Source organism: Centrocercus urophasianus, unplaced genomic scaffold (genome assembly GCF_019232065.1).
Source record: "Centrocercus urophasianus isolate 14NV4802_14NV808 unplaced genomic scaffold, USGS_Curo_1.0 seq_26, whole genome shotgun sequence".
In the NCBI taxonomy this organism is placed as follows: domain Eukaryota; kingdom Metazoa; phylum Chordata; class Aves; order Galliformes; family Phasianidae; genus Centrocercus; species Centrocercus urophasianus.
The window spans coordinates 9,357,796-9,384,097 of NW_024884822.1; the positions used below are offsets into that span (position 1 = coordinate 9,357,796).

A 26,302-nucleotide genomic window follows, 5' to 3' on the forward strand; every position below is an offset into this window, starting at 1 on the left:
CACAAAAAGGATTTTCAACTAAACGTGAGTGACTTGCTTGCCCTGCCCATCCCTTCTCAATTACAGAGAGCAAATAACTTTCATGTAATGGCCATGGGGGAAGAGGCATGGAGAGGAATCAGAAAATTCTTTCTGTTAAAACTGATCTTCAGGTGGAGCTCCACACTGTTTGCACAAACAGAATGTGTGCTTGGCTGGCTGAAGGCCTCACAGCTGCCCTGGCAGCTGACACTAAGCAGTAGCTGTTTGCTGCTCTGTGCTGGGGACCTTCCTGCATTTAATGCAACTCCTTGCATCCTGGCTTGGAGGAGCAGATCTCCACAGCCACAGTCTCCCATAATATGTGTCATCAGGTTTGCCCTAACTTCCCTGAAGATGTAATGAAAGTTGGGCATCCAGTGGCAGGGGCACTTGATCTAGTGTGTGATGTAGTGGCTGGCAACTGTCCACAGCACGGGGTTGGATCTAGATGGTCTTTGAGGTCCCTTAAAACTGAAGTCATTCTGTGATTCTGTGGCAGTGCTCCTTCTCTTCCAGCCTGATGTGCTGGAGGCAAGATGCAGGTCCTCAGGACCTATCATGTGCTTGATGTCTATGGGATGACCAAGATCAGATTCTCCTGGCAGAACCAGAGCAACCCATTGGAAAAATGTTTCATTTCTTAAAATCCAGATAAAGCTTTCTTTTCTATTGTGAACTGTGTTGGGGCAGTGGGAGGGAGGACACGTTAGCAGAGCAGATGTAATTATCAAGCAATATTCAGGCAGGAGAAGGAGGTGGTGGGAGATCTTCCTACGTGCCGAGTAAGCCAGCAAGGAATGCCGTGTTTGGGGCTGGTTTTACCTGCCCCAAATTGTTCATCAAATCACAAACCATTCAGAGAAGAACAAGAAAACTTGGAGGCTTAAATGTGAGGGGCTGAAGAAGCTAAGGTACTTGTTTGCTGTTTTTCTTTTGTCCAAGAGAAGTTTAAGAGGTGACAGCCTGTAAGTAACAGCAGCAAGCAGAAAAGTTTTTTAATCTGAGGGAGAGAGTATAAGTAAATTTCAAAGGCTGTAAATAGAAACTAGATAAATCCAAATGGGACCTGGGCAGGTGGCAGAAGGGTACAAGCGAGATGTGCTTCTCACCTGTGTGTGCAGCACCATGTGCACTAATCTAAAAAGCCCATAAAAACCTTCCTGCAGTTTCTGTGCAGAACAGGAAGAGTAAACACAGAGGAAAAGTATATGGATTGAGTTGATGGAAATTTACTTTTGACTGATTGAAACGGAGGTGACATAAAGCAGATGGAATTTTTTCTCACTACTGCTAGCTTAAGAAAATGAAGTCTTTCATGATGATCCAATTTTTCTATTAATTTTCATATAAAGAACACAAAATATTGTGGCTGTGAAAGAGCTGAATATGAAGCAGAAATAAAATATGTACATAAAATGGGATAACTGACAGGTTTAATACATTTTCAATTTATATGTGAATATAGACACAATACCCCCTTGCATAAGCCAAACATCTAGCCGCAGAAAGGCAAAGTGATGTGCAGCACTTGAGCAAGAGAACCAGTGGTGGAGGGGTGGCAGCAGGCAGGGTCTGTTGGATGGCTTGATGGAATCTGCACCTCCTTCATGTCTGTCCCTGCAGCCGGCATCACACTTGCTCAGAAGCTGACAAGCACAGATTTTTGGTCTTTTTGTGCAATCTCCAGCACTTTCTTCATCAGCATCTCAGATGCTCCACTAGCACCTAGAAATCATCAAGGTGATGAAATTGATTGTAATGACCCTGTGACAGAAGGCAACGGAATGCAGAGCTGGTGTGACCAGTGCATGGCTATTTCCTAACAGCTCCAGTCTCTCTGCTTGTCTTTGGAGGCTATTTCAAGATTGATCTCAGTTGCACCAGGCTCAGAGCAGATGCTGTGTGACTTCAGGCACACTGGTGCCATGTGTGCGTTCACCCAAAGGCTTTGATATGCTTAAAAAGAATATAGAGGAAAAAGAAATGGAGTGGGGGGAGGAAGAGGGTCTCATGATGTCTGGCTGTGCCCAACGCTGCCTTCTTAATTACTGGTGTAATCACGTCATGCAGCTTGCCAGCACCTCGGTGTGGGAGCTCCTGCTCATGCTGGGCTGTGTCTCTGCCAAGGCTTATTGGGAATCTGCATAGCTGCACAATACAGTGAACCTTATTAGGAATGAGACCAGCTCTCCATAAAGGATAAGTTCTGATGAGTGGGTCTTTTCTCTTCTGCTTGAGCTACAGTGAGGGCTCCTTGAATTAATTAAATAGAAGCAGCGACAAAACAGCTCTGCACTCTCCTTCCCCAAATAGATGTTTGGAAGGATTCTGCTGTCCTACGCTGTGTTTCTCAGCACAAAATCTGCTGATGTTTAGTAGCTGCTGCCAGCAGTCCCTCCATCCATAACCTCCATAGGAAATCCTCATGGCTTCCTAGGGACACTAACATTTCCAGGAGCTAAAGGATTTGGGGAATTTTCCTTTGGTTTTCCAGGAATTTTTGATTGAGTGGGAATTCATAGAACACTTCTCAACAGCTCCTTGGGCTTGAATCTGCCTGGGAATTTCCTTTCTGGGAGACTTCCTGGGGCCCTCTAGGCAATTTCCAGTTACAGTTTAGAAAGTCCTACAGATGCTTTTCAGGTTTTCTATTCATGACTCTGTGGGCAATTTTCTGTCAGCCTTGTGACTTCTGCTTCCTAGGAATACTGCAGTTGTTTTTTTTGTGACTTCTCCCCATGCTTTCTGCAAACTGTCCTGCTTTTTTTTTTTTCCCTAAAAACTTTTTTTTTTTAACTATTTTCCCTTTTTTTTTTTTTTTCTTTTTTTCTTTCTTCCCTTTCTTCTTAGAATTCATCTCTTGTTTTCTAGGAACTTGGCACATTCTAGACATTTTCTCACAGCTTTCTAAGAATTCATATGGTGCTTTCCAGATGCATTTCTAGGAATTCACACCAAGCCTGCTAGGAATTCCTCATTGCTTTCTAGGAATTTTCCTGCTGCATTTAAGGATTTATCAGTTGCTCTCTAGGAATCCAGGTGGTGCTTTCTAGAAATTTCCCCATTCATAGGCATTTTCCTACAATCCAGAATATCACTGGCTGCTTTTGAGAATGTCACCTGCTGCTGTCTAGACTCTTTCCTGCCACATCTCAGGAATTTTCTCCACTGCCTCAATTCACTTCACTGGTTAAAAAAAAAAAAAAAAATTCAGTGAGTTTCACTACTGTGTCCTCACAGTGCTAATGATGTCTGGATATCAGCATATGACCAGCTAACACAGACCAACGAGGCTGGGAAATGGTGTGGAGAGAAGGAAAGTCTTTGGTCTGTACTGAACTCAAACAGCTTGCAGCCAGTGATCCTTTCCTGTCTCTGAGCAACAGCATGTGGATGCTATGTAGCAGCCACTGCTCTTCTCTCTTGCTTCTGCTTTGAGGGTCTTTCCTGAGTCTTCTCCATTCAAGGGGACATGAAGGCTTGAAGTTTCACCGGGGGTGTTCAGGTGTTCAGGGTGTTTCACGTTAGGAAAAACTTCTTCTCTGAAAGGGTTGTCAGACATTAGAGGGCATGGTTCAGTGGGCATGGTGGTGATGGGTTGACAGTTGGACTAGATGATCTTAGTGGTGTTTCCAACCATAACAATTCTATGATTTTATGAACTCCCATAGCATGCAGCCTGCTGAAGCGGCAAAACAGCATTAACAGATCAAACAGTAAATGGACTATATTTCTTTGCAAGAGACATAATCTGATTTCTTTTCCCTGCAATACTCTACCTGGACGTTCCCTTTACAGTATCATCACAACAGTTTGTAAAGAATGAACCTGTCTCCAGTTGTAATTGAACAGCTATATTGTACCTGGGGACTGAGAATAAGAGCATTTGCCTAGTTCTGTGTTTTTAAAACACAGAACTGTGTTTTGCTTTTTTTTTTTTTCCAGCAGAGTAACACTTAAAGGAGTTCTGCAATTAGCATTGCTAATGTTCCAGGGTGGTAACAGCCATGCACAATGCAGCCTCTCTGGCACAGCGCTGATGAATTGTTAAGAAGAGGAACTGATTCACTTTGCTAAATTAGAACTGATGCCACAGGCACTATGGATGTTAGCATCCATGTAATTATGCAAAATATTTGTACTTTTATCTACATTAAGCATGGTACAAGTGTACAAGACACAGAGGCTGTCAGAAAAACACCCACAACTTACCCCAAAGAAAAGTTTCTTATCTCCTTGGTTCCCAACATAAAAGAAAGGTGCAGTGGCAGGATCCGCGCTCTGTAAAGGTAAATCTGCTTTCCATAGCATATCGTCAGGCAGAAAGTAGAGCAGGGCATAGGGTTTTCTGCTTATTAATGGGCAGAGGTGGCTTGTTGTGCTGGGAGCAGTGCTCCTTCTATTGTAGTGTGAATTATGCGGTCCAGGGAGAGCAGGAGCTCCTTGAAGCAAGACGTGAAGGTAACCGTGAAGCCTGAGCAGGGAGGTGGGAAAATAAAATATGACCCATATAATTGATGTAAGAGGTGACAGGCGCAACTAACAGTCCCTTCCTTCAGCTCTCTTGCTAAAGTGGTGTTTATTTTTTAGTGTACCTTTTCCATTTGTGGTGAAGAACTGAACACTGCAAGTCTGGAGTGCCATTAGATTCAAAATTCTCCCCAGCTGTAGGGAAAAAAACTTTAATTTTAATAGTTTAAATACTAAACCATCCCACATGTTCAGAGCTGCCAAAAGAAATGTAGAAACAAGGCAAAACATATGATTTCATTTTTCAGCTGTTTAAAGCTTTAATCCAAATTTAATTACTTTTGGGGTATGGGGGTGGTGGTGGGGGTGTTATTACAGAACACTGAAGCTTCAGCACTTCCCTGTTTGAAAGTGACTTCTCAAATAAGAGTTTCTTAGGAAGGGTTTCAAGGTCAGTCACAGTTATTTTTAACCAAAAATAAGGCTGTTGAAAAAAGACTCTGATCAACAAAACTCTCGCGTTTTCACTTGGGTTTCATAGATCCATTTTAGAAGACTTTGTTACTTTTTCCAGCTCATTGTTTATCTGAGAAGCTTCAGTCCTATCCTCCAGTAGATACATGACCTCTATATGTTAAAACTTTTTTGGGTAGCAACTCCATTCATAGAAGGAGCACCTTCTTTCACTAAGCTGCATCTTGATCTGTCCAATACAAGCAGAAAAACCCCACAGTCCTGGGAAAGATGCTGTTTGTTTGTTCATTGTACTTGAGAATTCATGGGTATTTCATCAGTATTAGCATGGTTCTAGAAGTCCATACCAGTCAGTACCTGTGTCCCCACAGGTTGTTGACTGAACTGGGGCTGAAGTCCCTGGTTTAAGGTGCTCTGCTGTAGCATGTTCCTTCAGGTGAATTAACAATTATTATTATTTTAAACATAACCAAGATTGGTAGGTGGCTGTGATTGCTTGGCAATGAGCTTTAGCTCCTGTAAGTCTTACCACCATAGGCAGGTTCTTTTAAAATGTCTTCTAAGTTGTTTACAATTCTTTGCCCATCATATATCTATGATGGGGTGAAATGTTTTGTTAGTCATGAAGTCAGTTCTAAATTCCAGAGGATTACTGAGGAAGAAGCAATTTGTAGGTGATCACAAAACAACAGCTTCTCTAGGCTGTATTTTTACAGCTTTCCCCATTAGGAGTTTGCCTCTTTCAATTGGGAGTCTGGATACGTAGGAAAAAGGCTTTCTGTGTCTCCTATATGGATTTGGGTCAGTGCAAGAGAAGCAATGAAAGTCAGCTGAGGAATAGCTGATGTACATGGGAGGTATTTGATTTGTATTGACTATCATGAGTAGCGTGAGCTTGAATGTGTGATTCAGATGGGAGGCTGCCAAACTTCTGTGCCAACGTCTCAGTGGCAAGAAGGAAAAAGAAAGGAGGGGAGAATACCACAGAGAACAAGCTCTGGAAATAATCCTTCACAGTGTGACTTTCTAAATTGTTAGACAAAGAGGGAGCAACTAATTGAAGCATTGTTTTCCTAACAGAAGCTCACATTTTGCTCTCAGTTACATGTCAGCAACTACACCGCAGTAATTGGAATAACACCTACGGCAGTTCAGGTACCATGGTGATGAGCGCTAATAGAGAGACCGGTTAGATAAAGCAGGATGCGCGGATGACAGATTGGTTCTGATAAACGTGTTTTAAAAGTCAAAAGGATGTTCACTTGTGGTTTTCTTCTGAACCAGACACTAAAAAAGTTAGCATTATCAGGTTTTCTTCTGAACCAGACACTAAAGACGTTAGCTCTACAAGACTTCTACCCAGAGAGATGTTCATTTGCAGGAATACTGTTTTCTGTACTAGTGCTTCAAAGATCCAACTTCTGCTTACTTTGACATCAACAGAGCTTTTACAGGTGTGAATTGCAATCTTGGTTACATAAGCTCATTTATTATGGGAAGGGTAGTCAATATACACTTCTATCACATCTGCTCCATTGTAATTTTCCAATGAATACTTTCAAAGATGTACAGGACATAAGCTTTCAGATTAGCATCCAGGTGCCATTAGTCTAATTCTAAAAGGCAGCTAGAAAATCTGCAGGTAAACCTAGCTAAACCTAGCTCTGTGCATGTTTCAGTGCTGTGAGTATTTGCTGAAGACTTGCTCCCCAGGCACACACTTTAGAGGACAGAAATTGATTTTAAAAATTCCCTTTTATGTTTTTCCCAGCTAATGTTTAATGAGAATTAAAAAAAAAAAAAAAAAACTATTCTTTTTTTTTCTTAAGATATCTAGAAGCAGCTATTAGTAAGTTTAATCATTTAAACTTCTGATTTTTCTATGACACGTACAAGTTGATACAGACTTTATTGTCTGAACTTTATTTCAGATACCTGGAGAGTTAAATTACTGTGTCTTGAGGGGAGCTGGGCTGATGTGCTCAGAGCAAAAGCCTAGCTGGTTTAGATGCAGAAAAAGCAGCAACTGCTTCTTACACATAATCTGCTCAGAGGGAACCCTGCACAGAGGATCTGTGGGAATCTCTCTAGGCAGTTTAAAGAGAGATCATTTGGATCTTCTTCTCACGTGCCAACTGAAAAGAGGCAGCTCAGTCACCCAGGTCAGCAGCATCCCCCCACCCCCCGCTCCCTTCCTTCCTGCCCTAAGAGCTGGCATCTCCCACCTTGTGCTTACTCAGTAAGATGTGCACTGGCTGATGTGTCTCTTGATTTAATGAAGTGCTGTATCTTTCACTAGCAGATTACCGATCAGTGTCTACAAAACTGAGGCAGGGAAGAACATTTCTTGCAGTCACTTCTAAGTCCTGACCGAGTTGTTTGGCCGCAACCTGACCTGGTGCTAACCCAGTAGTGAAACACAACAGAGTGTTGAATTGTGGTGAGCTTCAACCAGTTTCATTTAGAAACCTTCAGAGGAGGAGGAGGTAATGAAATGTTATGTCTTCATACAGCTGAACAGTGTATCAAAGCTTCACTCAGTGCAGAGGTACTGACACTCACCCAGAAAATGGAAGCATTGACCTATACATAAAAGATGCATGCTTGGATTTTTAGAAATCAAAGTTTATGAGAGCAATTATGCTTTTTATTTTTATTTTTGTTTTTGTAGGGAATAGGCTTAAAGTCACTGCCTGATGGTTTCAGCTGACAACTAAAATTATATGGTCTGTCAGCTCTCCTTCCTACAGGTGAAGGTGAACATCTGCGTTATGAGGATTTCTGCTTTTTATAATTGTTCTGGGTAAATGTAGGTTTCTTTTCTCCTGGTCAGTTATCACATTTCAGAACAAGTTCCAACAGGACTTTTCCTTCAGGACACCAGTATAAAAGCCATAGAATTAGACATAGTAGAAAAGAGATTGTCTCTTCATAAAGGTCTCAAAGCTCATTCAATACAAGACTGCAGCAAAAGATAACTGCTACAGGCTACTTGCCACGTGGGCTTTGTTTCATTTCTTCTCTTCCTCAACCTCTGTGATTTTTTTCTGAACGTTTTAAGCAAGCATGTTCTGCATTACATGATGCTCAGGTGTGCTGCGAACAGAAGGGTGCTGCACTCACCCCTGCAAAATGGCTCCAAGTGTGTATTTCTCTTAGCATCATATCTACTTGAGTAGATCTTAGAAGGGATTCTGTTGGGTTATCTGAATCTTCTTTGTTCTACTTTAGAGAATTATTATTAGTAGTATTAGAGAATATTTTTAAAGAAATCCTGGAATAGAGCTGCAGATAGAAGTACTAAGTGGAATTGTTCTAAGCACCCTGGCCTCATGCAGCAGTCTCAAAGTCAATCTTCCTCAAATAGTTTGCACTGTATAATTTTATCACAGAACTGAAATTTCACAGACTTGGCCCAAGTTCCATGTTGCATCTATTAGCCAGGAGTAACAGCGCTATGCTGAATACTAATGCTTCCCCCTGAAAGGAAACTTCTCCAAGCCTGAGCCAGCTAAAGGATACTTCAATAAACAGAGGAAGAGGTATCAGCACAGCCAGCTGAGTTGTTTCATAGTCCTGAAAAGAGAAGCTCAACTCTTTTGTCCTGTTAACTATACATCAAGTGTTAATTCTTTTTAAATTAAAGATTTAAATTTAAAAAAAGATTAAAATTTAACTCTAGTAACTCTAAACTCTTGGACTGGAGCTAAGTTGGATACCTAAGTTTCAGTATGGATATTAGGAACAATTTATTGTCTGAAAGAATAGTGATGCATTGACACAGGCTGCCCAGGGAGGTGGTGCAGTCACTGTTCCTGGAGGTGATCCAGAACCATGGAGGTGGGACACTGAGGGTCATGGCCAGTGGGCATGGTGGGGTGGGTTAGAGTTGGACCTTGGTGTTCTTAGTGGTCATTAAATTCATGTTACTTGCTTTCCTTACCGTTTTGCTGGTCAGCTTCTTGCACCTCTGAGGAATTGGACCTGATGTCTCCAGAATCCAATATACGGATTTTCAAATTGACATTTCCAAAATTTCTAGCCAAGCCTGTAGCCTGAGATTTGACTGAATCTGTGTCTCCTTGCATGAGGAGGAATTGTTCCTGGTCCCCAGGAGACTTGGTTCTCCATTTCCCCACCTCTGTGGGACCAACTGCCAAAGTGACTGTGAGCTCAGGTGGCATAGTTAGCTTTACATGGAGCATCTGCACATAAGGGGTGTTTCAATCTGCTTTAACCCCTCACCTTGAATGCAATCAGCCTTCTCATCTTGAGGGAGATGAGTCACCACATCAGGTTCTTTCAGTGCCAGCTCTCTCTCCTGGAAGACTGGGACTTTGTCCATCCCATTTTCCACAATGACTGTAATCCTAACAGCGTTTATTCAAGCATGGCTCCATTACAATTAGAGCCAAGGGCTTTAGACATCCAAATGACGCCGTTGGCAGAGCTTATGCTCCAACAGTGAACTGCCAGCACCTCCTTTATGATTTCTGCGGCCTTTTCCCAACCAATAATTGAACTGCCTTAGTGGTCTTGTATCTAAGTGGAAGAAAAGGCTTTTTCCAGCCTCACCTCTGACTTTCATAGGCTTCCAATGTTCCTTCAGCATGCCTTGTCTATGGGTTTTTAAATACCTTCATGATTGAACAGCCCTTCTTTTTCTTCTGAAGCTTTTAAGCCCTCAGTCCAGGCACAACAATCTCCTATCTGAATGCTGGGTGAAGTCCTGAGCAGCAGCTCCAAAGCCAGAATAGAAAAGCTTTAATTCCTCTGGAAAGTCCTTTCTGTGCAGCATGTCACAAATCCCTCTCCAAATCCATCTCCTGCCGAGGAACAGAAAACCCATCCTGTTCCTGCAGGAGCTGCTCTCAGCCTCAGGTGGAGACTTCAGAAGCAAATGTCACGCTTTAAAACCTAAGTGCTCCCAGCACAGCCCAGCCTTGGCACTTTTGGCTCAAGAAATATGATTTCATCACTAATTCTTTCAGCTATCTTACTGCTTGCCCTTCCTCTTTGAAGGGATTTTTGCTCAGGTTGCCAGCATCCTAAGGCTTAAATTGAAATAATATTTCCTAGAAAATGTGTGTTAAAGCAAGTTGTTAGTAATCTAATGCAGGCAGGCCTTTTCCCTGTCCCAACAAGCCCTTAATGCCTGTTAGTTGCCTTTTTGTCATACTCATTGCAGCTCCCAGTTCCCATTAATCAGCACTGAGGAGCAGGTCATAGGTAGAGATGATGCTTGGGAGGCATTCACCTGCTCTCTGCCCAGCAAGGACTTTCTGCTGTTTTGGTGGAAGATGACTGAATTTCCCATGCTATGTTTCAGATTTTGTGTTTAGTGTAAGAAACATAGTGAATGAGGAAGGCCAGGGCAGTTATCACTAGAGTGCTGCAGCCACGTTCAATTTCTCACACATGTGCTGAATCCCAACAGTAAGAAATCCTGAGGAGCAGAGAAAAATCCAAGGTGAGAAATCACTGCCTGATGAATTTTGCTTTTCAGCAAGTATCACTTGGAATTGGCCACTTTTCCAATTGTTAACAACCATGTATTTTACCAGAGAGTCACATACAACCATCTCAACACAGAACAGACCCGAATGGGCTGGGGCAGTGTAAGGGTCACTCTGTGGACAGATCCTGTAGGGAGCATGTTCAAGTCCACATTCGGCCCAAATCATGCAGGCAAAGAGCAATTCCATCTGGATATACCATAGTGTTTCTGGATTTGTACTCCAGGCATTGCCATGTTGGCTTTTACCTATTTGGTTCAGCATAGGTGCCCACCTACCTGTGCTCCTGTGGTTGGCTGGAAGTGGTCTGAGGGGTAGTATGGGACTTCTTGGGTGAGATGGACTCTGCGATTGCTAATTATCCATTTATTTGGGATGATAGGAGGCGAATTTGACATTTCTGATCTCTTTTTAGTCTTTCCTAAAGCAAGGAAAGACTGCATTACAGCTGTCAGCCTGCTGTCTGCTACATGATGGGCTGGTGTGGGCAATGTGCTCCTCACCTAATTGTTTTTGATACAGTGAGATGAAAACATGTGAAGACAGGTCCTTCTTTAATATGCAATTAGGGGTCATTTTATATGAGCCATGCAATGTTAATGGAATTTAGCAGCTTATAAGTGTTTTCTAATTGCAAATAATTCATTGTAACTTATTGAATGCCTTTGCTTATGCCTGCCGTCTGCATTCCTGCACCTTTTAATGCTTATCTTAAAGTCCTCCTTGCAGTCTTCATGTAAAGTAGGGATGACAATATTCTTCTGAGGGCAGCAGCAGAGGATCCCAGGGCTCATTAACCCATCCTTGGAGCAAGGCTTTCCCCTCTGCCGCAGCAAAGCTCCTCCCCTAGCGATTTGGATTCTCCGAAAGGGGAGAGCGCAGAGAGAGCTTCAGCCAAAGAGAGCTGGTCCTGGCACTGAGTGATGACATGTAATATTGCAGTGGGGTGAAAGGGTATTAGTACTTCAGGATGCAGTTTGCTAGGAATTGAAGTTTTTGTCTCAAACTTCTTAGGGTGCAATTCATCACCTGCACTGTGCAACATCTGAACACACAGTGCTCCCATCACACCCTTGCCCTGGGCAGGGCTGCACCACCTGTTCCTGTTTCCTTTGCCTGCTAAACCGTTCATTGCAAATGAGTTTATAAATAATTCATGGCATGCTGCATTCTGTGCTTCAAAGTTCATTGTGTAGGTGGTGGGCTGTGGGTTTTCTTGGAAGCAGCAGGCTTCTCTCCATTCTTTTCTCTTTGTTCATTGTATGTGTGTGTGTGTGTGCAGAGCTCAAACAGCATTCAGAACCTAAGGTTTTGCTATCACTGTTTTTCTGATAGCTTCTGTATAGCAGATTACAGTCATTTTCAAATTTGGTTATTATGGTTCAGAGCAGTTATGTTGGAGAGAAAATAATCTTTTGAGATTGGGGTTTACTGAAATGCCCAAATGCTAGAACTGACAGAAAAAAATAACGTATCAGTCTGAAATGGGCTTCCCCAACCCCATGCAAGCATGAGTTATGCACACACCCTTCCTAAGCAGGCACTTACTATTGCTAGGCCTGCTGATGCTGGAAAGTAATGAAAAGTTTTTCAGGCTCTCATCCTGCGTTTAGCCGTTGGCTGCTGCTGGGATGGCACACTATGTCAGGTTATGTTTGGGGAAGGGGCAAGTTAAAATTAAAGCACCTATTTCAAGGCCCATTGCCAGCTCTAACACTGCTTATTATAGCCCTGGGGCCTCATTTTTTCCCCATCAGAGAACTTGGAGCCCATGCACGTATGTCACATGCGCCACTGTGGTGTCACAGCCTTACCTTGCTCCTCCTAGGAAACTTCTTGCTCTGCAGCGCTCCACATTTTCTTGACTGCATCCGCGATAGAGCATCATTTTTTGACATGTGCGTATACAGTTTCTTGCCTCTTATTAAATTTCATTAAATGTCCCCAGTCTGGTAAAGCAGATCTGTGTTCAACATGTCAGAGCCCACCTCAGTTAAGCAGAGCATCCTAAGGCTGACTTGGAGCATTCAGCAGCTAAGCTCACCTTGTAGGAAGAGTTTAGGGAAGCAAAGCAAATTTATTGTTTGAAAGCAGCACTGAGGTCTGTCAGTCTACTTGGGGCTTATGCTGGCACAGGTTGCTTGCCCAGAGAGGTGGCTGATGCTCCATCCCTGGAGGCATTCAAGGTCAGGCTGGGCAGGATTCTGAGCACCTGATGGAGCTGTGGTGTCCCAGTTCACTGCAGGGGGACTGGCCTAGATGGCCGCTAAAGGTCCATTCCAACTCAAATGCTTCTACGATTCTGTGCTGTCATGGACAATAACTGTGGTTACAGCCAGGCATGGGCACTGGGCTGTTGAGGAGGGTGTGGAGGAAACAGCAGCCACCAGAGGAGTCTACCCCCCCAGCAACAGCAGCAGCAGTAGCAAACGGAGCCAAATGGGGTTACCTGAGGGATTTAAATGCTGTTTTGTGCTTTCCCCACCCCCCGTACAGCCACTGAACAGTGCCACACAGAGGGTCCATGCATTCCTCAGCGAAGAGACAGTGGTGTGGCTGCTTGTGATGTTTCTTTTGAGGCTGCAAGTGAAGCCCAAAAGTGGTGGGAAAAATGCCCCAGTAGGTGTGAAGGGAAAAACAGCCCAGTTGGTGTTACACAAGCTTGGTTGTATGGTGACGTGGAGTATTGAGAGGCTATTCACACACCCCGACATTAAAAAGTGCAGATCATATCAGTAATGTTTATTACAGTTGCCCGATAGCATGAATCAAATATTTGAAGATTGTTTCCACTGCTTTGGACTATAGATTGACTGCAGAAGAAAGCCAGGGTTGAGCTGCCGGCCACACTTCTTGCTTTTTCTCTATTAAATGAGGCCGTATAATTTTCCTGTGGGATACATTTGGCACTGGAGCTATTTAGGTCTGATCCTTCATCACTAAATTCAAGAGGATTTTTTCTGTTCAGTTAGAGGATGGAAGAATCAAGGTCACAGCACTGGAGAAAACCTGTTAAAATAAGTACTTCTCATTGCTGGTTTCTGTTCATAAAAATAAAAATAATCACCCTGATTTAATAACTGAACTTCAGCAGCAGCAACTTGGCTGCACCGGATGGACTGAGATGGGAAATACAAAAACTCAGCTGCACATAAAATGTTAAAATTGATGTTGTTACCATTTTACAGAGGATAGAATGTGTTAATTTGGTCACAGTCATTCTTTTCTGCTTTTGTAGTTGTTGATTTGTTTTTTTTTTTAATTCATCTTTTCTGTTACTGAGGAGGAAAAAAAAACAAACAAACAAAAACCAATGAATTTCCTGTAGGATAGAAAGGAAGAATGGGGAAATACTTCTTAAAAGCTGAATGGCAAAAAATCTGGGAAAAAGTTGCATTTTGACAATTACTGAGGGAGTGGATTTTGCTGCTTGTAGGGCTGAATTAAAAAGTAAGTAGTTCCTGCTTAAATCACAGCACCTTTACCGACAGCTGAGGAGAGCTTGTTGATCCCAAGGAAAGATGCAACCACTGCCTGCCCTGGCACAGCGCTGCATCACCTGCTGCTGCTGGGACATCTCTGGCAGTGTGGTGCTTAAAATGGGGTTAACTTCTGAATTATTTTGCTGTCAGTTTGTCAGACATTGCAAACTCAGGCCAAGAATGGCAGCTGAAATTCAGCTGAAAGATGTCTGTGAGGTTTTTTTGTTGTTCTTCTTCTTATAAACTGCAAACAGTCCAAAACCTGCAGAGCAAGAGAAGGGCTGTGCATGTTCACCAAACATTCCAGAGTGAACTCATTTGCAACCTGGTAAAAATTGGCTCCTACAAACTGGTGAACACAGAGCCCTACAGCCTTGACCCTGGCAATGTCTCAGCTGTGATAACCAGGCTCATGCTCCTTGCTCTTGGAAGGCATGCACATCTTTTCAGCTGGACTGAATTCTTGCTATTTGTTCAGCTAATGAGCCTCAATCAATGCTCTCATTTACCGACAAAATCCAGGCTGAACAACTTCGTATTTAAAACCCAGCTCCTGCAAAATGTGCTCACAAGTGATTGCATGGCAAGTGCAGAGTCTCCCATGAGCATCTGATTAGTTATCCAATTAAAATAAAACTGATGGATCGTTAAAGCAGCACACTGGTCCACAGTGCTGTGGGTTTTGTGTTTTTTTTATTGTTCTTTTGCAGGCGAGTTGAGCTTATGCTCCTCGTGCTGTGTGTAGGCAGGGGCTTGATCCTGTGTGGATGCACCTGTCTACTACTCAAGATGGTAACTCAACTTTCCCCATCATTTCTACCTCTAAAGCATTTTTTTGGGGAATGAAAGCATCCAGGGACTTGAGGCTGTGAGAGAGATCACTGCTATGACCCAGCCTGGCACATCATTGACTAAGATCACCAAGTCCAACCACCAACACACTCTCACCATGCCCACTAAACCATGTCTCCACATCATATCAACCCTTTTCCTGAAAACCTCCAGGGATGGTAATTCCAGCACTTCCATATGCAGCCTGTTCCAATGCATTTCTTCTTTCAGAGAAAGATTTTTCCTGGTAATATCCAAGATGAGCCTTCCCTGAAGCAACTTAAGGCCTACAGATATATATATAGACCCGTACAGACATACGAATGTCTGAGGTCTAATTCATATTTGTCATGCTCAAGCAAACAAAAAGACTCAACAGCTCTTTCCTTCTTAACAATCATTATTTTATTAATATATTTTACAAGATTGCAGTTGAAATCATTTAAATACAAATGTTTTTTTTTTTATACAGAAAGTGTAATAAAGTTAAAATAGTTCCTTGTGTAATTCATAGCATTATTGCAATGCTTACAAAATTTTGCATAGAGTGTGCAAGGATTGATGTTATTTGATACAAAAAAGCTTTATATTTTCCCACACAACCACACACATACATAAATTAAAAAGAAAAAAGCCAAACCAATCTGAATTTCCTAATGAGAACTGTGATAAGACTTTAGAATTTGTTTGTCCTGTTTACAATATCAAGATCATTGGTGGTTATCAGAGTAGAGGTCAGACAAGGTATTTAACCATCACAGATGAGAACTGCCATTATCACAGGGGTCGTGCCTTTATGTTGCTGCTGTGGTTGAATGGGGTTTTGCTGTTGGGTTTAATTATGTGGAGTTTGGATTTGTTGGGTTACCATCAACAACTCTATTAGTGTTCATGTACAAAGAAAGTAAATAAGGGGCAGGCAAAAAATAAAATGAAATAGAATGGATCTGAGTCAGATCCAGCAGGTCAACCCCTTCCCTGCACCCAAAGTACTGCACAGTGCAGATCCAGAACAAGTTCTGGCTCATGGCTCAGGAATAGCTCTGATCTAGGGAGAAATCTGGGTGGGAATGTTATCATGGAGCCCTTCTTCCATAAATGTAAGGAGTGATGAGTGCTCAGTTCTGCTTTCAGAAGGTCAGGCTTTGTTACTCCTAACTCTGAAAACCCCAGAAAGGAAATCTTGCAGACAGCGCAGACCCAACCCAGTTCATGGGAACAGCAGAGCTCCAGTGCCCGCCTGGCCTCAGTGCAGCTGCTGCCTTTGGAGTGAACGAAGAATTCCTAGTGCAGCAACCAATAACCACCACCATGACTGCAGCCACACATCACCTTTAAAATCATTAGCACTGCTGCTGTGTTTTGCTATCTGGTACATCAAGAACAGCACTGACAGTAAGTGCATGAGGCTAGGAAGACCCAGGTGAGGCCCAAAGCAGCAGGCTCTTCCTCCCTGGGTACATAGAACAACCCTGCAAGGAATGCAGTCAGAGTGCTGGGGTGTGTGTGGTGCTTGCAGCTCAGAGTGGGAGAAATGACAGCAACATTCTTTCAACTATAATCCAGCCTTCAATAGAAATAGAGCCACCCACAATTAATTATTCTTCTGCTCCACAGCGCGAGCCTGCCTGACGATGTTTCAAGGACTCTGTTATGAGGAAATCTTTGAAACAAGAAAGAAGCTGCATTGCTTTAGAAAGGGATGATGCACTGATCTGTATGAGGCTTCAGGAAGCTTTATCTCCTATCAGCAGTTAAGCCTTTCTGACGGGGGATAATGTGAAAGTACAATGCAACTTCAAATTCTTGCTCCATGCAGAGATGCACACAAACTGTTCTTTGCAGTGGGCCTATTCCTGCCCATGGTAGAGCTGTTAGAAAGGGTGAGGTTCAATTTGGGCTGGACCTGGTGAAAGGTTGGCAGTGTCTTTTTTAATCTGAGAAAACAAAGACCTTTTTACTAAGGTCACACGTTGTTACTCAAAACATTTGGGAACAGAGAGAAAAATAAACCTAAGGGTTTTGCACAAATTTCTTTCTGACATTTACTGTCAGAAAGCTCAGGCCAACTGAATGACAGATATACACAACTGTGTATTGCTCCACAGTGGAGACATCCTTCCTACTTTTTAACACTAGTTAAACCAAACAAACACTCACTCTGTCCATGGAGATGGTGGCCTCAAAGGAAATCTGGCTGCCCCCTGAGCCAGGAGCCCACTGCCACCCACCCAGCCTCCAGATCCAGCTGTGGCATGGCAATGAGCTGCACCGAGGTGAGGCTTTTCCTGGACGTGACACCAGGGCTGACTTTCCTGCAGAAATTAACATCTTTAGCAAATCAGCAAGTTAAGGGACTGACTTACTTGCATCTCTGATTTAATGTGACTTGGATGGGAAATCTCAGCAATTCACTATGATCACACTTTCTTCGTTGCTCAGGATATAAATCCCACAGTTTAAAATATCCATCTTTTCCTGTATAAAGAAGTGCGTCCCTTTACATGTGGACACGACGCAATTCAGGTGGCAGGACAAGAGAGTTTTAAATGATAAAGCCTTGGGGCTCTCTGTGCATAACCATGTGCTTCTCAAGCACAGTAAATTTAAAAGCTTTCTAAACGCAAGCCACTCACTATAATTTCCATCCGAGCCCCAAGCCATTGTGGTTATTGTGGATGGAAACAACACCTTGGCCATCTCAAGCAGCCCAAGCTGTAAGTGCTTCCATTGAAGTAATTCCACTGTGCACCAGGGAAGATCAAACATAACTGCTACCATATTTAGTGAAATGGATGTTATTAATTTAATGTATAACAGTGTAAACAGACAAAGAAGTTTGCTGCATTACCATGATTAAGGTGATGTCTCTAGCCATTTCTTCCCTCTCCCTCCTGTCCACCTTCCATAATGCACTCTTCTCCTTCTGAATAATCTCATCAGAGCCACATCAGTGTTCAGCTCTGCTTCAGCCACAGCTGTAGACTTGGCTGCATCAGCTGTGAAAACACTGCAGCTGTTGCGCAGAATTTACCTAAAAGGCCTAAATTTCACCTTAGTGCTGCTGCCCCATGCTTGTTGATTTGGGTATTTGGAGGTGTGAGGTGGCACTGGGGGCTGCAGGCCACCCTAATGCAGAAATACTGCCACTGAAATATTACACAGCAATTTCAGAGCTGATGAAAAAGCTTACAATGGGGAAAATGGAAATGTTACAGTGATTGCATTCCTCAACAAGAAGGGCAATGGGAATGAAGGCGCTGCTGTGTTCATTTGAGGAGCACCAATTCCTGATTGCCAGAGCTTGACAGGAGCGCTCCCTGCATTTGTTCAGGTGAGTTCTGGATGATGACATTTGCAAATTTAAAATGCCAGACATTAAAAAAAACAACAACAAAGAAAGACAAAAAAACCCATCAGCCAAACAGAACAGCCCCAGATTTTCTTGGTTTTATGGCATGCTCTTTATAATAAAATTATTTCAGCACAGTTTCTCTTCTTCACTGAGCAGGGTGACTGTGAATTCCAAGGACTGAAGATCTGGATGTTTTCACGGGAGCATCCTGCTATTGTTGGTGCTATTGGTGCTATTGTTGGTTGTATATTGGTGTGTCCTACCAGCATCCTCATCTGCTGATGCTCGAGTGCACAGCCAGCAACCAACATTTCCTCAGTTGAGTTACACCTTCAGCCCAGGATGATCTCTCTTAACGTTTAGGTTATTTTCTCACGTTTCTCTTTCCAGGTAACCTTACCTTCTGTACACACCTAAAGAATTCCAGGTTATTTTCACTCCTCTCCATGAAGGAAATTAAAGGCTTCCTGCTGCTGTATGCTCTCACATGCATCTATGTGATAAACCTGTGTTTTTCCTGCCCAGTTCCAAAAAGCACCATTAAAGTTAATGCATTTCAGGTGTGAGGGCAACCAGAGAAAGGATTAATTTCTGTAATCTTTGGTCTTTTCTCATTGTCTTTTGCAATGTGAAACTTAAAGCCATAACTGCAAATAAAGAAAATATGTCTTTTGTTGTAAACAAATGCAGCTAACCATGTATATATGTGTTTGTGCATGTATGCTATGACAACAAAAGTTAATCTCTTCCAAGACCACCTGTCACTGCAAACTAGGTATGATGCAAACTGACCAGATTATTCACAGGTTTCCATAGGAATCTCTGCTCAGCCTTCAAGTAGTTTCTAGAGGGGGGGGTTCTTGATTCAGATATTGTTTTGCTGTACTGCAGGTAGGACTGCTAGGTGAATGCCTTAAGCTTTTTTCTTTGTGCATTGTGATACTTGTGATTAAATGAGGGGAAAAAAAAACCAACAAACTCTTAAAATCCAGGTGTTTGACCGCATGTGACTGAGAGAAACAAATACACATCACTTCATTTTCTAAACATGTATACCTACAGAGGTCACACACCTATTTTCACAGTTACTGGCCTCCCCTTTTCAATGACTTTCTTTCATTTTTACATATCTTTGTACTCTACAGCCACCCATTTCACTGACTACCAGGTAACACACTTCAAAAAAGTTTAAAAGTCAACCAAAGCAAAGGTACGTGGAGAACACATGTGGTTGTACCATTGGTATTAGGATCTCTGATTTTGCTAATGGCAAAATCTTTTTACTTCACACCCGCCCTCCCAACTCTTTACAGCAGAAGGGTCATACATGACATATGCATAAGGTACTGGTGTACAGCTAAACACTGACAGTCAGTACTGAAGTGTGGCATTGAAAGCAAATTTAACAAGGTCCCAAAACCCTGTAAAGTTAAGAGCTACAACACATAAAAGCATTTATCTTTATCTGGTTGCCTAAGGGACATTGACACTAGTATCACAGTCTCTTGATTAGCATTTCAATGTTTGCAATGCACATAGCTGCAATGCAGGACCCCACACGGTGCAGTCAGTTCAGCTCCACAGCCACCACAGCTGCTGGCACTGTTTCCTCTGGCATTAGTGCCCTGAATTCTCACCCATCAGGCTCCTGCCTTAGCTCAGGCCACGAAGACATTGGCATCTCTTCCATTGGGCTCAGCATGAACAAATTCACCACCCACCCCTGCCTTGCCTTAGTTGAGAGGTAAAACTAAACTCTGATTTGAGATAAATGCCATCTCCCCTCATAGCAAATGCTCAATTGAACTAAACTGCAGGCCCAATTCATAAAGAAATACACAAACCCTTAATTGTTTTTGGCATTTATCAACAGCAGGTAGAGTGTATGTACAGGGATGTTGTGACTTACTTTGCACTCAGGGAAAACCAACCCATACAGGTAAAGCAATTGTGAGTGGTTTCTGAACAAGGCAGGAGGAAAACCGAACCTTAATCATCTGCCTCTCCCAGCAGGTGAGTTAGTCACACCACAACTGTCCCCAGAGAACAAACTATGAACTGTGAGGTGGCTGGATGTGACTGCATGCTGCTTTTTAAACAAAAATGCAATCTTTCCCCTGGACTCTCATAGATGCAAACCTGCTTGCCTTGGTTTGCCACTCACTGAACAGCAGAGGATTACTCACATGGCCAACTCAAGATCAAGCAGCATCATCTGAACTGTGGTCTTAAAACTGAAGTGAGGGTCAAATGTTTTTCAAGTCTCTGCATGGGTTCAGTCTCCATGCACAGAGAAAATCATTCTACACTTTTAAAAATGGAGACAAAATGGTAGAATATATTGAACTCCTTTACCTAGGCATAATTAAGGTACCCATTGTTCACTTTCTGCAGAAAACAGTAGTGGCACAGAGGTGTAAGGCTGTTCTCTAACAGCTCCCCTGCAGACAGTCATACCAGAATTAACGTTCTTAAGCAATCTTATGGTCTTCCCAAGTTATGAGGGTGCTCATCTCATCCAAGACCGCAATGGAAAAGACCATCAGATCAAAGTGAAATTGCTGCAGAGCAGCCCAAGGGTATTTGGGATGAGGACTGACCACCGGGCACTGGGGGTCAGAGTAAAGGATTTGGACACAGTATCCCCCCTGGGCCACTCCTTGTGCTCAGCCCCATGCTACCAACTGGCACTGGTACCTTCAGGGAAGGAAAAGTTAACCCAACTTGTTTTCTGTACATGATGTACCTCCTGCAGCATGCATCTTCACAACCACTCGTGCTTGCAAACATGGGATTTGTTTATGAATTGGGCCATGCTTGATACAATGCCTGTGTGACCAGTATTAAATGAAACAGGGAAAAAAATCTATAGAAAATGTAGGACTATGAATGGGACTTCACTTGTGATCCCAGAGGTAACATACACAGTATTTTGCTATATTTAACGTGGTAAAAAAAACAACAGTTGTCACTCTCGGTGCCCCTACAGTCTTAATACATTTCATTAATATCTGTTTTAAGTTGCACAACCATTTCCCAAGACACCCTCCTGTCCCTCCCCCCAAATAAACTAGTTTTTATAACAAGATAAATATGATGTGCTTCTCCTTGCTGAGTGCATTGACTTAAGGCATAGGCACAATTCCCCTCTTTGAACAGAGATGGTATAGTCCTGTGTCCCAATACAATTGTTATCCTGGGTGACCCTTTGCATTCGAACATTGACTCAAGATAATAATTACAGGAATAATTCATTAACAAATAATTTGAATTTGTTCATTAATCTGAAAGCATCAGAGATATATATGTAGATAACTCAATCCTCTTTCAGAAATAAATTTTATGGGAGCGTTGCTTTGTTGGGAAGCAACATCCAATCAAAATGCCATGGATATCTTCCCATTGAGTCCAGCCAGTTTGGGATCAGGCTAGAATCAATCATTTAAGAACATCAAACCCTGGTACTTTTCAGACCACATGAAAACATGCGGAAATATGTTCCAAAGGAAAGGGCTAAATTATTTCTACAAATTACCATCAGTGACATTGTATCTTGAAAATTGCTTGAAGAATACCAGCTTTGCTCAGATACTGCTAGGAATGGGCACAGATCTGCCATGTTTGCACATGAGGCAATATTTTCAGTAGCATCTCAGTGGTGTAGAAACCTTGCTGTCCTCATGAGATTTACTGTGACTTGAACCCTTTTGCACTATTAGTACATTGGTTTCTAAACGGTTTTTACATGCATGTGGATGCAGTTATGGGTCAAAATTAAAAGATCTGGACTCATTTCAGTTTTTTTTTTTTTCCTCAAAAGTTAATCACTGGTAACGTCACCAGATCAGATTTATGGTTTATCCTGCCTTCAAGTAACTCCTTGACTTCAGTAAGAAAAACACACCCGTGAAGAGATCTGACCACAGAGATTCTGGGGCTGGAATTCTAGAGGAACCAGCATCCAAAGCCTTCACTTCACAGTAATCTGAATTTGTCAGAATCTTTCTAGAGTCTTAAAAAAATATCTATTTCATTGTCAGCATCTCTGACTTTTGCAACCTCCACAAAATGTATGTGATCTTGGACTGTGTCTCCCGAATAGAAAGAGGACAAAAATTCTAACATAGCATAGATATTATACATCAAATCCAGATAAACCCATAGAAACACAGAAATTCAACAGGTGATTTTCTTTGTTTCTATAGGTGTTGGTGGGTAAGTTCCAAATCTTACACCTTCTCAGGTATGTTAGATCACTTCAAAATTAAAGGTGGTAATAGAGGTTGCATAGGGTAATCCAGGACACCTGTTAATTAAACTGGTTCAAGATTTTTCTCTTCTAGTCCAATTTTCATAACTTTTTTTCCTATCAAGAACAAATACAGTGCTAATTTTGTTAGCCCAGAGATGACTTCAGGTTGGGGTTAGAGCTGAGTGTGACATTTGAATAGCACAAGGCATTCATTAGAGGTACAGGCAAGAATCAGAGTCCTTGAGAAAGTAATTCAGCAAGATTAGGACTTCTCTATTGGCAAAGTGCAACCCATCTCTCCCAGCATGGAGCCATGGAGCTGAGAAGGTGAAAATTAAAGAGTGCAGTTTAACCCCAAGTGTCTTGGATCACTCTAGGCAAGCAGTAGAGCACATCTGGCTGTTCTGTTTTCCTCATGCCACTGGTATAGTGGTGCAAAAATAATCAGAGATGCTACTCTTCTTTTAGTATGTTGGTGGGTCTACATTGGTTCCGGGCTCAGCAATCCCACTACTCTTAGAACATGGTCAAAAACAAGGGGTGATCATTAGACTGTACTATTACAGAAGGGTCCAGGGGAGCATGAAGCCCAATTCAGTAGATTGTACCAGTAAATTTTGGTGTGGGAAAGAGAAATGCTACACAAATGTAACAGGGTCACCCTGGGATTCCTTGTACTGAAACATCATTTTACACAGAGGATATATATAATTTTATATATATATATTTTTTTATATATATATTCACACACACGCGCGCACACAAAAAAAGTCTTTGATAGGCTTTCTGTGTTCTAGTAAAAATAGTTGGCAGCTGCAACCTAGGAGACCAGAATTGGCTTTTGTGCTGCCTGCGATGCCCCACTGCAAATTGTCTCTCAAAGGCAGACGCTTGTATTTATCTGGCAGGTGGAACTAGTGCCTGCCTGAGACAGAAATAACCTCCCATTGGGGCACACACAGAGCTCGTAGATTTTTTGCCTGGACCCTGCAGAAGAGGAAGATCCTTGAGGCAAGTTAGGTAGTTTGATTTTTGCAGAATTCAATGTTATCTGAAGTCGGAGGAGGGGAGAAAGAAAAAAGGAGAAAGGATTAGTGAAGAGCTGTTATTTTTGAGGAGGCCTCTTCTGGACAACTGAGCTGCTACAAAAACTGGGCAGCCAAGTGTGCAAAGCTGGGGAAAGGCTGACATCCATGTCTGTGAGTTTACCATGAGACTGGTTCCACTCTTTTTCTGTTTGTTTACGTTTCCTTGGCTTATAACTTCCTGGGACACCAGCGTGTGTCCTGCATCACCCAGGAGTGTGATGGCAGTGCCCTCATTGCTTGGTGAGCAGCACGTTTGGATCACCTCCATGCAGTGATGACCCCTCTCCTTTGTTGGGACTTCTGGCGCTCTGCTCTCATTTCTAGTCATGTTTGAAGACTCACAGCACTCATTTTTATCTGTGCTTTATGTGTACACGTAACACCTTTATGTGTATTATTATTATGTATATTAAAAATTTCTTAAAAGCCATAACAGATCTAAATTTCTTCTTATAAAACTGAACATAAAGGGAAATTTTATAACATGACTGAGAAAAGCATGCTAAGATAACCTGGTGGAGATGTGGTTGCCCCAGCTCATTGCAGGGGAGTTGGACCAGATGGATTTTAAGAGCTCCTTCCAACTCAAATGACTATTCTATAGTCATTCTATAGGATTCTATAACCTACAGCCCAGAATATTACAGGGCAACTGACACTTATCTTGTGATTACAGTAAAGATCACTTCTGTTTTAGTATCCAGCCATCTAATTGCCTGAAAGAGCAAAATTAGCATTAAAAAACATGAAGGCAACTGCTTGCAGTCATGAAATGCCTTGAATTTCAATTGCAGTATATTAGTTAAGAGTTTTATTGCTATTTTTGTTTTACTTTGTTTTGTTTTAAACTCCTTGCCAGGGGGATCTGGAATATCTTAAAATGCAAATGTTTAGAAATAACAGAAATCGCAATAAGAACCTCAATCTGTGAATCACTGAGGACACTAAGATAGGAAAACAGCAGGCCGTACCAGATCTCATATCCTATGGGAGGCCTCCAATGAGGCTCTCCTTGGGTTCCCATCATCCACATCCTTCAGTGTCTTCCACAGCTGTGGCAGAAGGAGGGGATGAGAATGGATGTGCACACTCTCCTGAGACACCAGAAGAGGTTTAACTCAACACCTCTTTTACTTCTGTTCTCTTATCAGCTTTAGTTATTCTCTCTTTCCCTTTAGAAGTTTTCCCATTGCAACACCCTGTGTCTCCTAATGTTCACATTCTTTCCAAAATGAAAACATCAGCTATAAAAGCTTTTCGGATCAATACGGGTGAATTAAGCTCTTCTCATAGAAAATATGTATGATAAAAGACTTAATTATGTTGGACACGTAAATCCTGCTTTAAAGTGACAAGGAAACAAAGAATTTAGGAGCGCTGTGTACTTTACTGCTGTATAAATTTGCCTGAACCACAGATGCTATTATCCGAGCACTTTAAAAATAATGAATTAGCCTTCTCCACAGAGTGAGCCTTGTTTGCATATGATGTGTTCAATCACTGCTAGCAGAACCTGTGCTAGGAAGGCTTCACCAGTGCTTTTAGAATAGAATCATGGTCCTGCGACTTAAAACTTGTTTTTCAAGTACTAAGTGAATGGGAAGGTTATAAATCTGCAGAGATCTGTACCTTGGTTTGTGTTTGCCAGAAAGCTTGACGCTCTTTGCTTACCTCTCCATCTTTGGATTCCAGCCTGAGCTCTGTCCTGCACGTGGCTTTCAAGCTGCCGGCCTCAGCGTTGATCTCGATGCCCTTTGGAGCCTCCATCACCAGTGCGCGTGTGGGTGACTCCAGTCTGCAAGAGAAAAGGGTCTTACTGAGCCTGGAGTGCCGAGGATTCACGTGTAACCTTGGGCTGTGGTCTTGAACAGTCTGAGTGCACACTGCAAGGCAGCCTGGCACCACCTGAAGTTCAGATTTACAGCTGGTTCAGCCAGCAGAAAGAAACTACCTGCAACCATAGAATCATTAAGGATGGAACAAACCTCTAAGATCACCTACTCCAACCCCAACTCACTCCCTCCATGCCCACTAACCCACATCCCTCGATGTGACATCCTCCTTCTTCCTGAAAACCTCCAGGGACGGTGACTCCACCACCTCCCTGAGCAGCCTGTACTCAAATCTTTCCTAATATCCAACTGAATGTGGTAAAGAGTCTACAAATCCAATCTGCCAGCATTTCACATCAGCTTTGCTGAGCTGTAAATGCTGTAACGAGAAGTGAGGTGCAATAAAGCTTCCACCGTGATTAACTCCCTCATGCAATAGCTCAGATTTGTAACTAATGAATACTAACGGAGGATATTAGCAAAGCAGGATAGCTACACAGGAAGCACAAGCACTTTTCTTTCTCAAAGCACTGCTAAGCAGGAGTAAATTCATTCTGATGCCCTGTAACGTGAAGTATTTAAAGGTTTAATGACATAAGAAAATGAACAAAAGAAAAAGATGGAAATCCCCCAAGTTCCAGGTCTCCAGTGCTGTGCTCTCTTTGTAGCACTCACAGCAGCAGCCTCCCAGTGCGTTGACCCCTCCTAACTGTGGTTATGTGAGGGAGACCCGACAACCCCATTACAGCTCTGGCTAACACAGCCAAACACTTCATTTCAGGCAATTGAGGTTAATGCTTTAAGATCTGGAAGTGCAAGGTTCAGTCTTTCTGTCTGATTATTCATTCATAGGTCCTGTATTGTACTTGTCCCTTCTTTATAAAACAGACTCTCATTACTTTCTGTATTGAAAATAACAATAAAAAACCATTTCTCCCTCTTTGGCAATTCCTCCCTATTGACTTTATCACAGCTAACTTT

The 26,302-nt window shown here is 42.4% G+C and overlaps 1 protein-coding gene and 1 long non-coding RNA gene across 4 annotated transcripts in view; one reads left to right on the forward strand and one right to left on the reverse strand.

Moving 5' to 3' along the window:
* The window catches only part of LOC122164257, a 32,346-nt gene extending 13,512 nt beyond the window's left edge, over positions 1-18,834 (forward strand). Inside the window, exon 2 of the long non-coding RNA XR_006170173.1 lies at positions 16,412-18,834. This is a non-coding gene — a long non-coding RNA (uncharacterized LOC122164257). The remainder of the gene's footprint in view (positions 1-16,411) is intronic.
* SGCD (sarcoglycan delta) overlaps positions 15,216-26,302 on the reverse strand; it is a 213,368-nt gene continuing 202,281 nt past the window's right edge. For all 3 annotated transcript variants that reach the window (XM_042826092.1, XM_042826090.1, XM_042826091.1), the window contains 2 exons: positions 25,161-25,284; positions 15,216-23,452 (listed from right to left, as the gene is read on the reverse strand). In XM_042826092.1, coding sequence (XP_042682026.1) covers positions 23,279-23,452; positions 25,161-25,284 — 298 coding nt within the window. In that variant the 3' untranslated portion in view covers positions 15,216-23,278. The remainder of the gene's footprint in view (positions 23,453-25,160; positions 25,285-26,302) is intronic.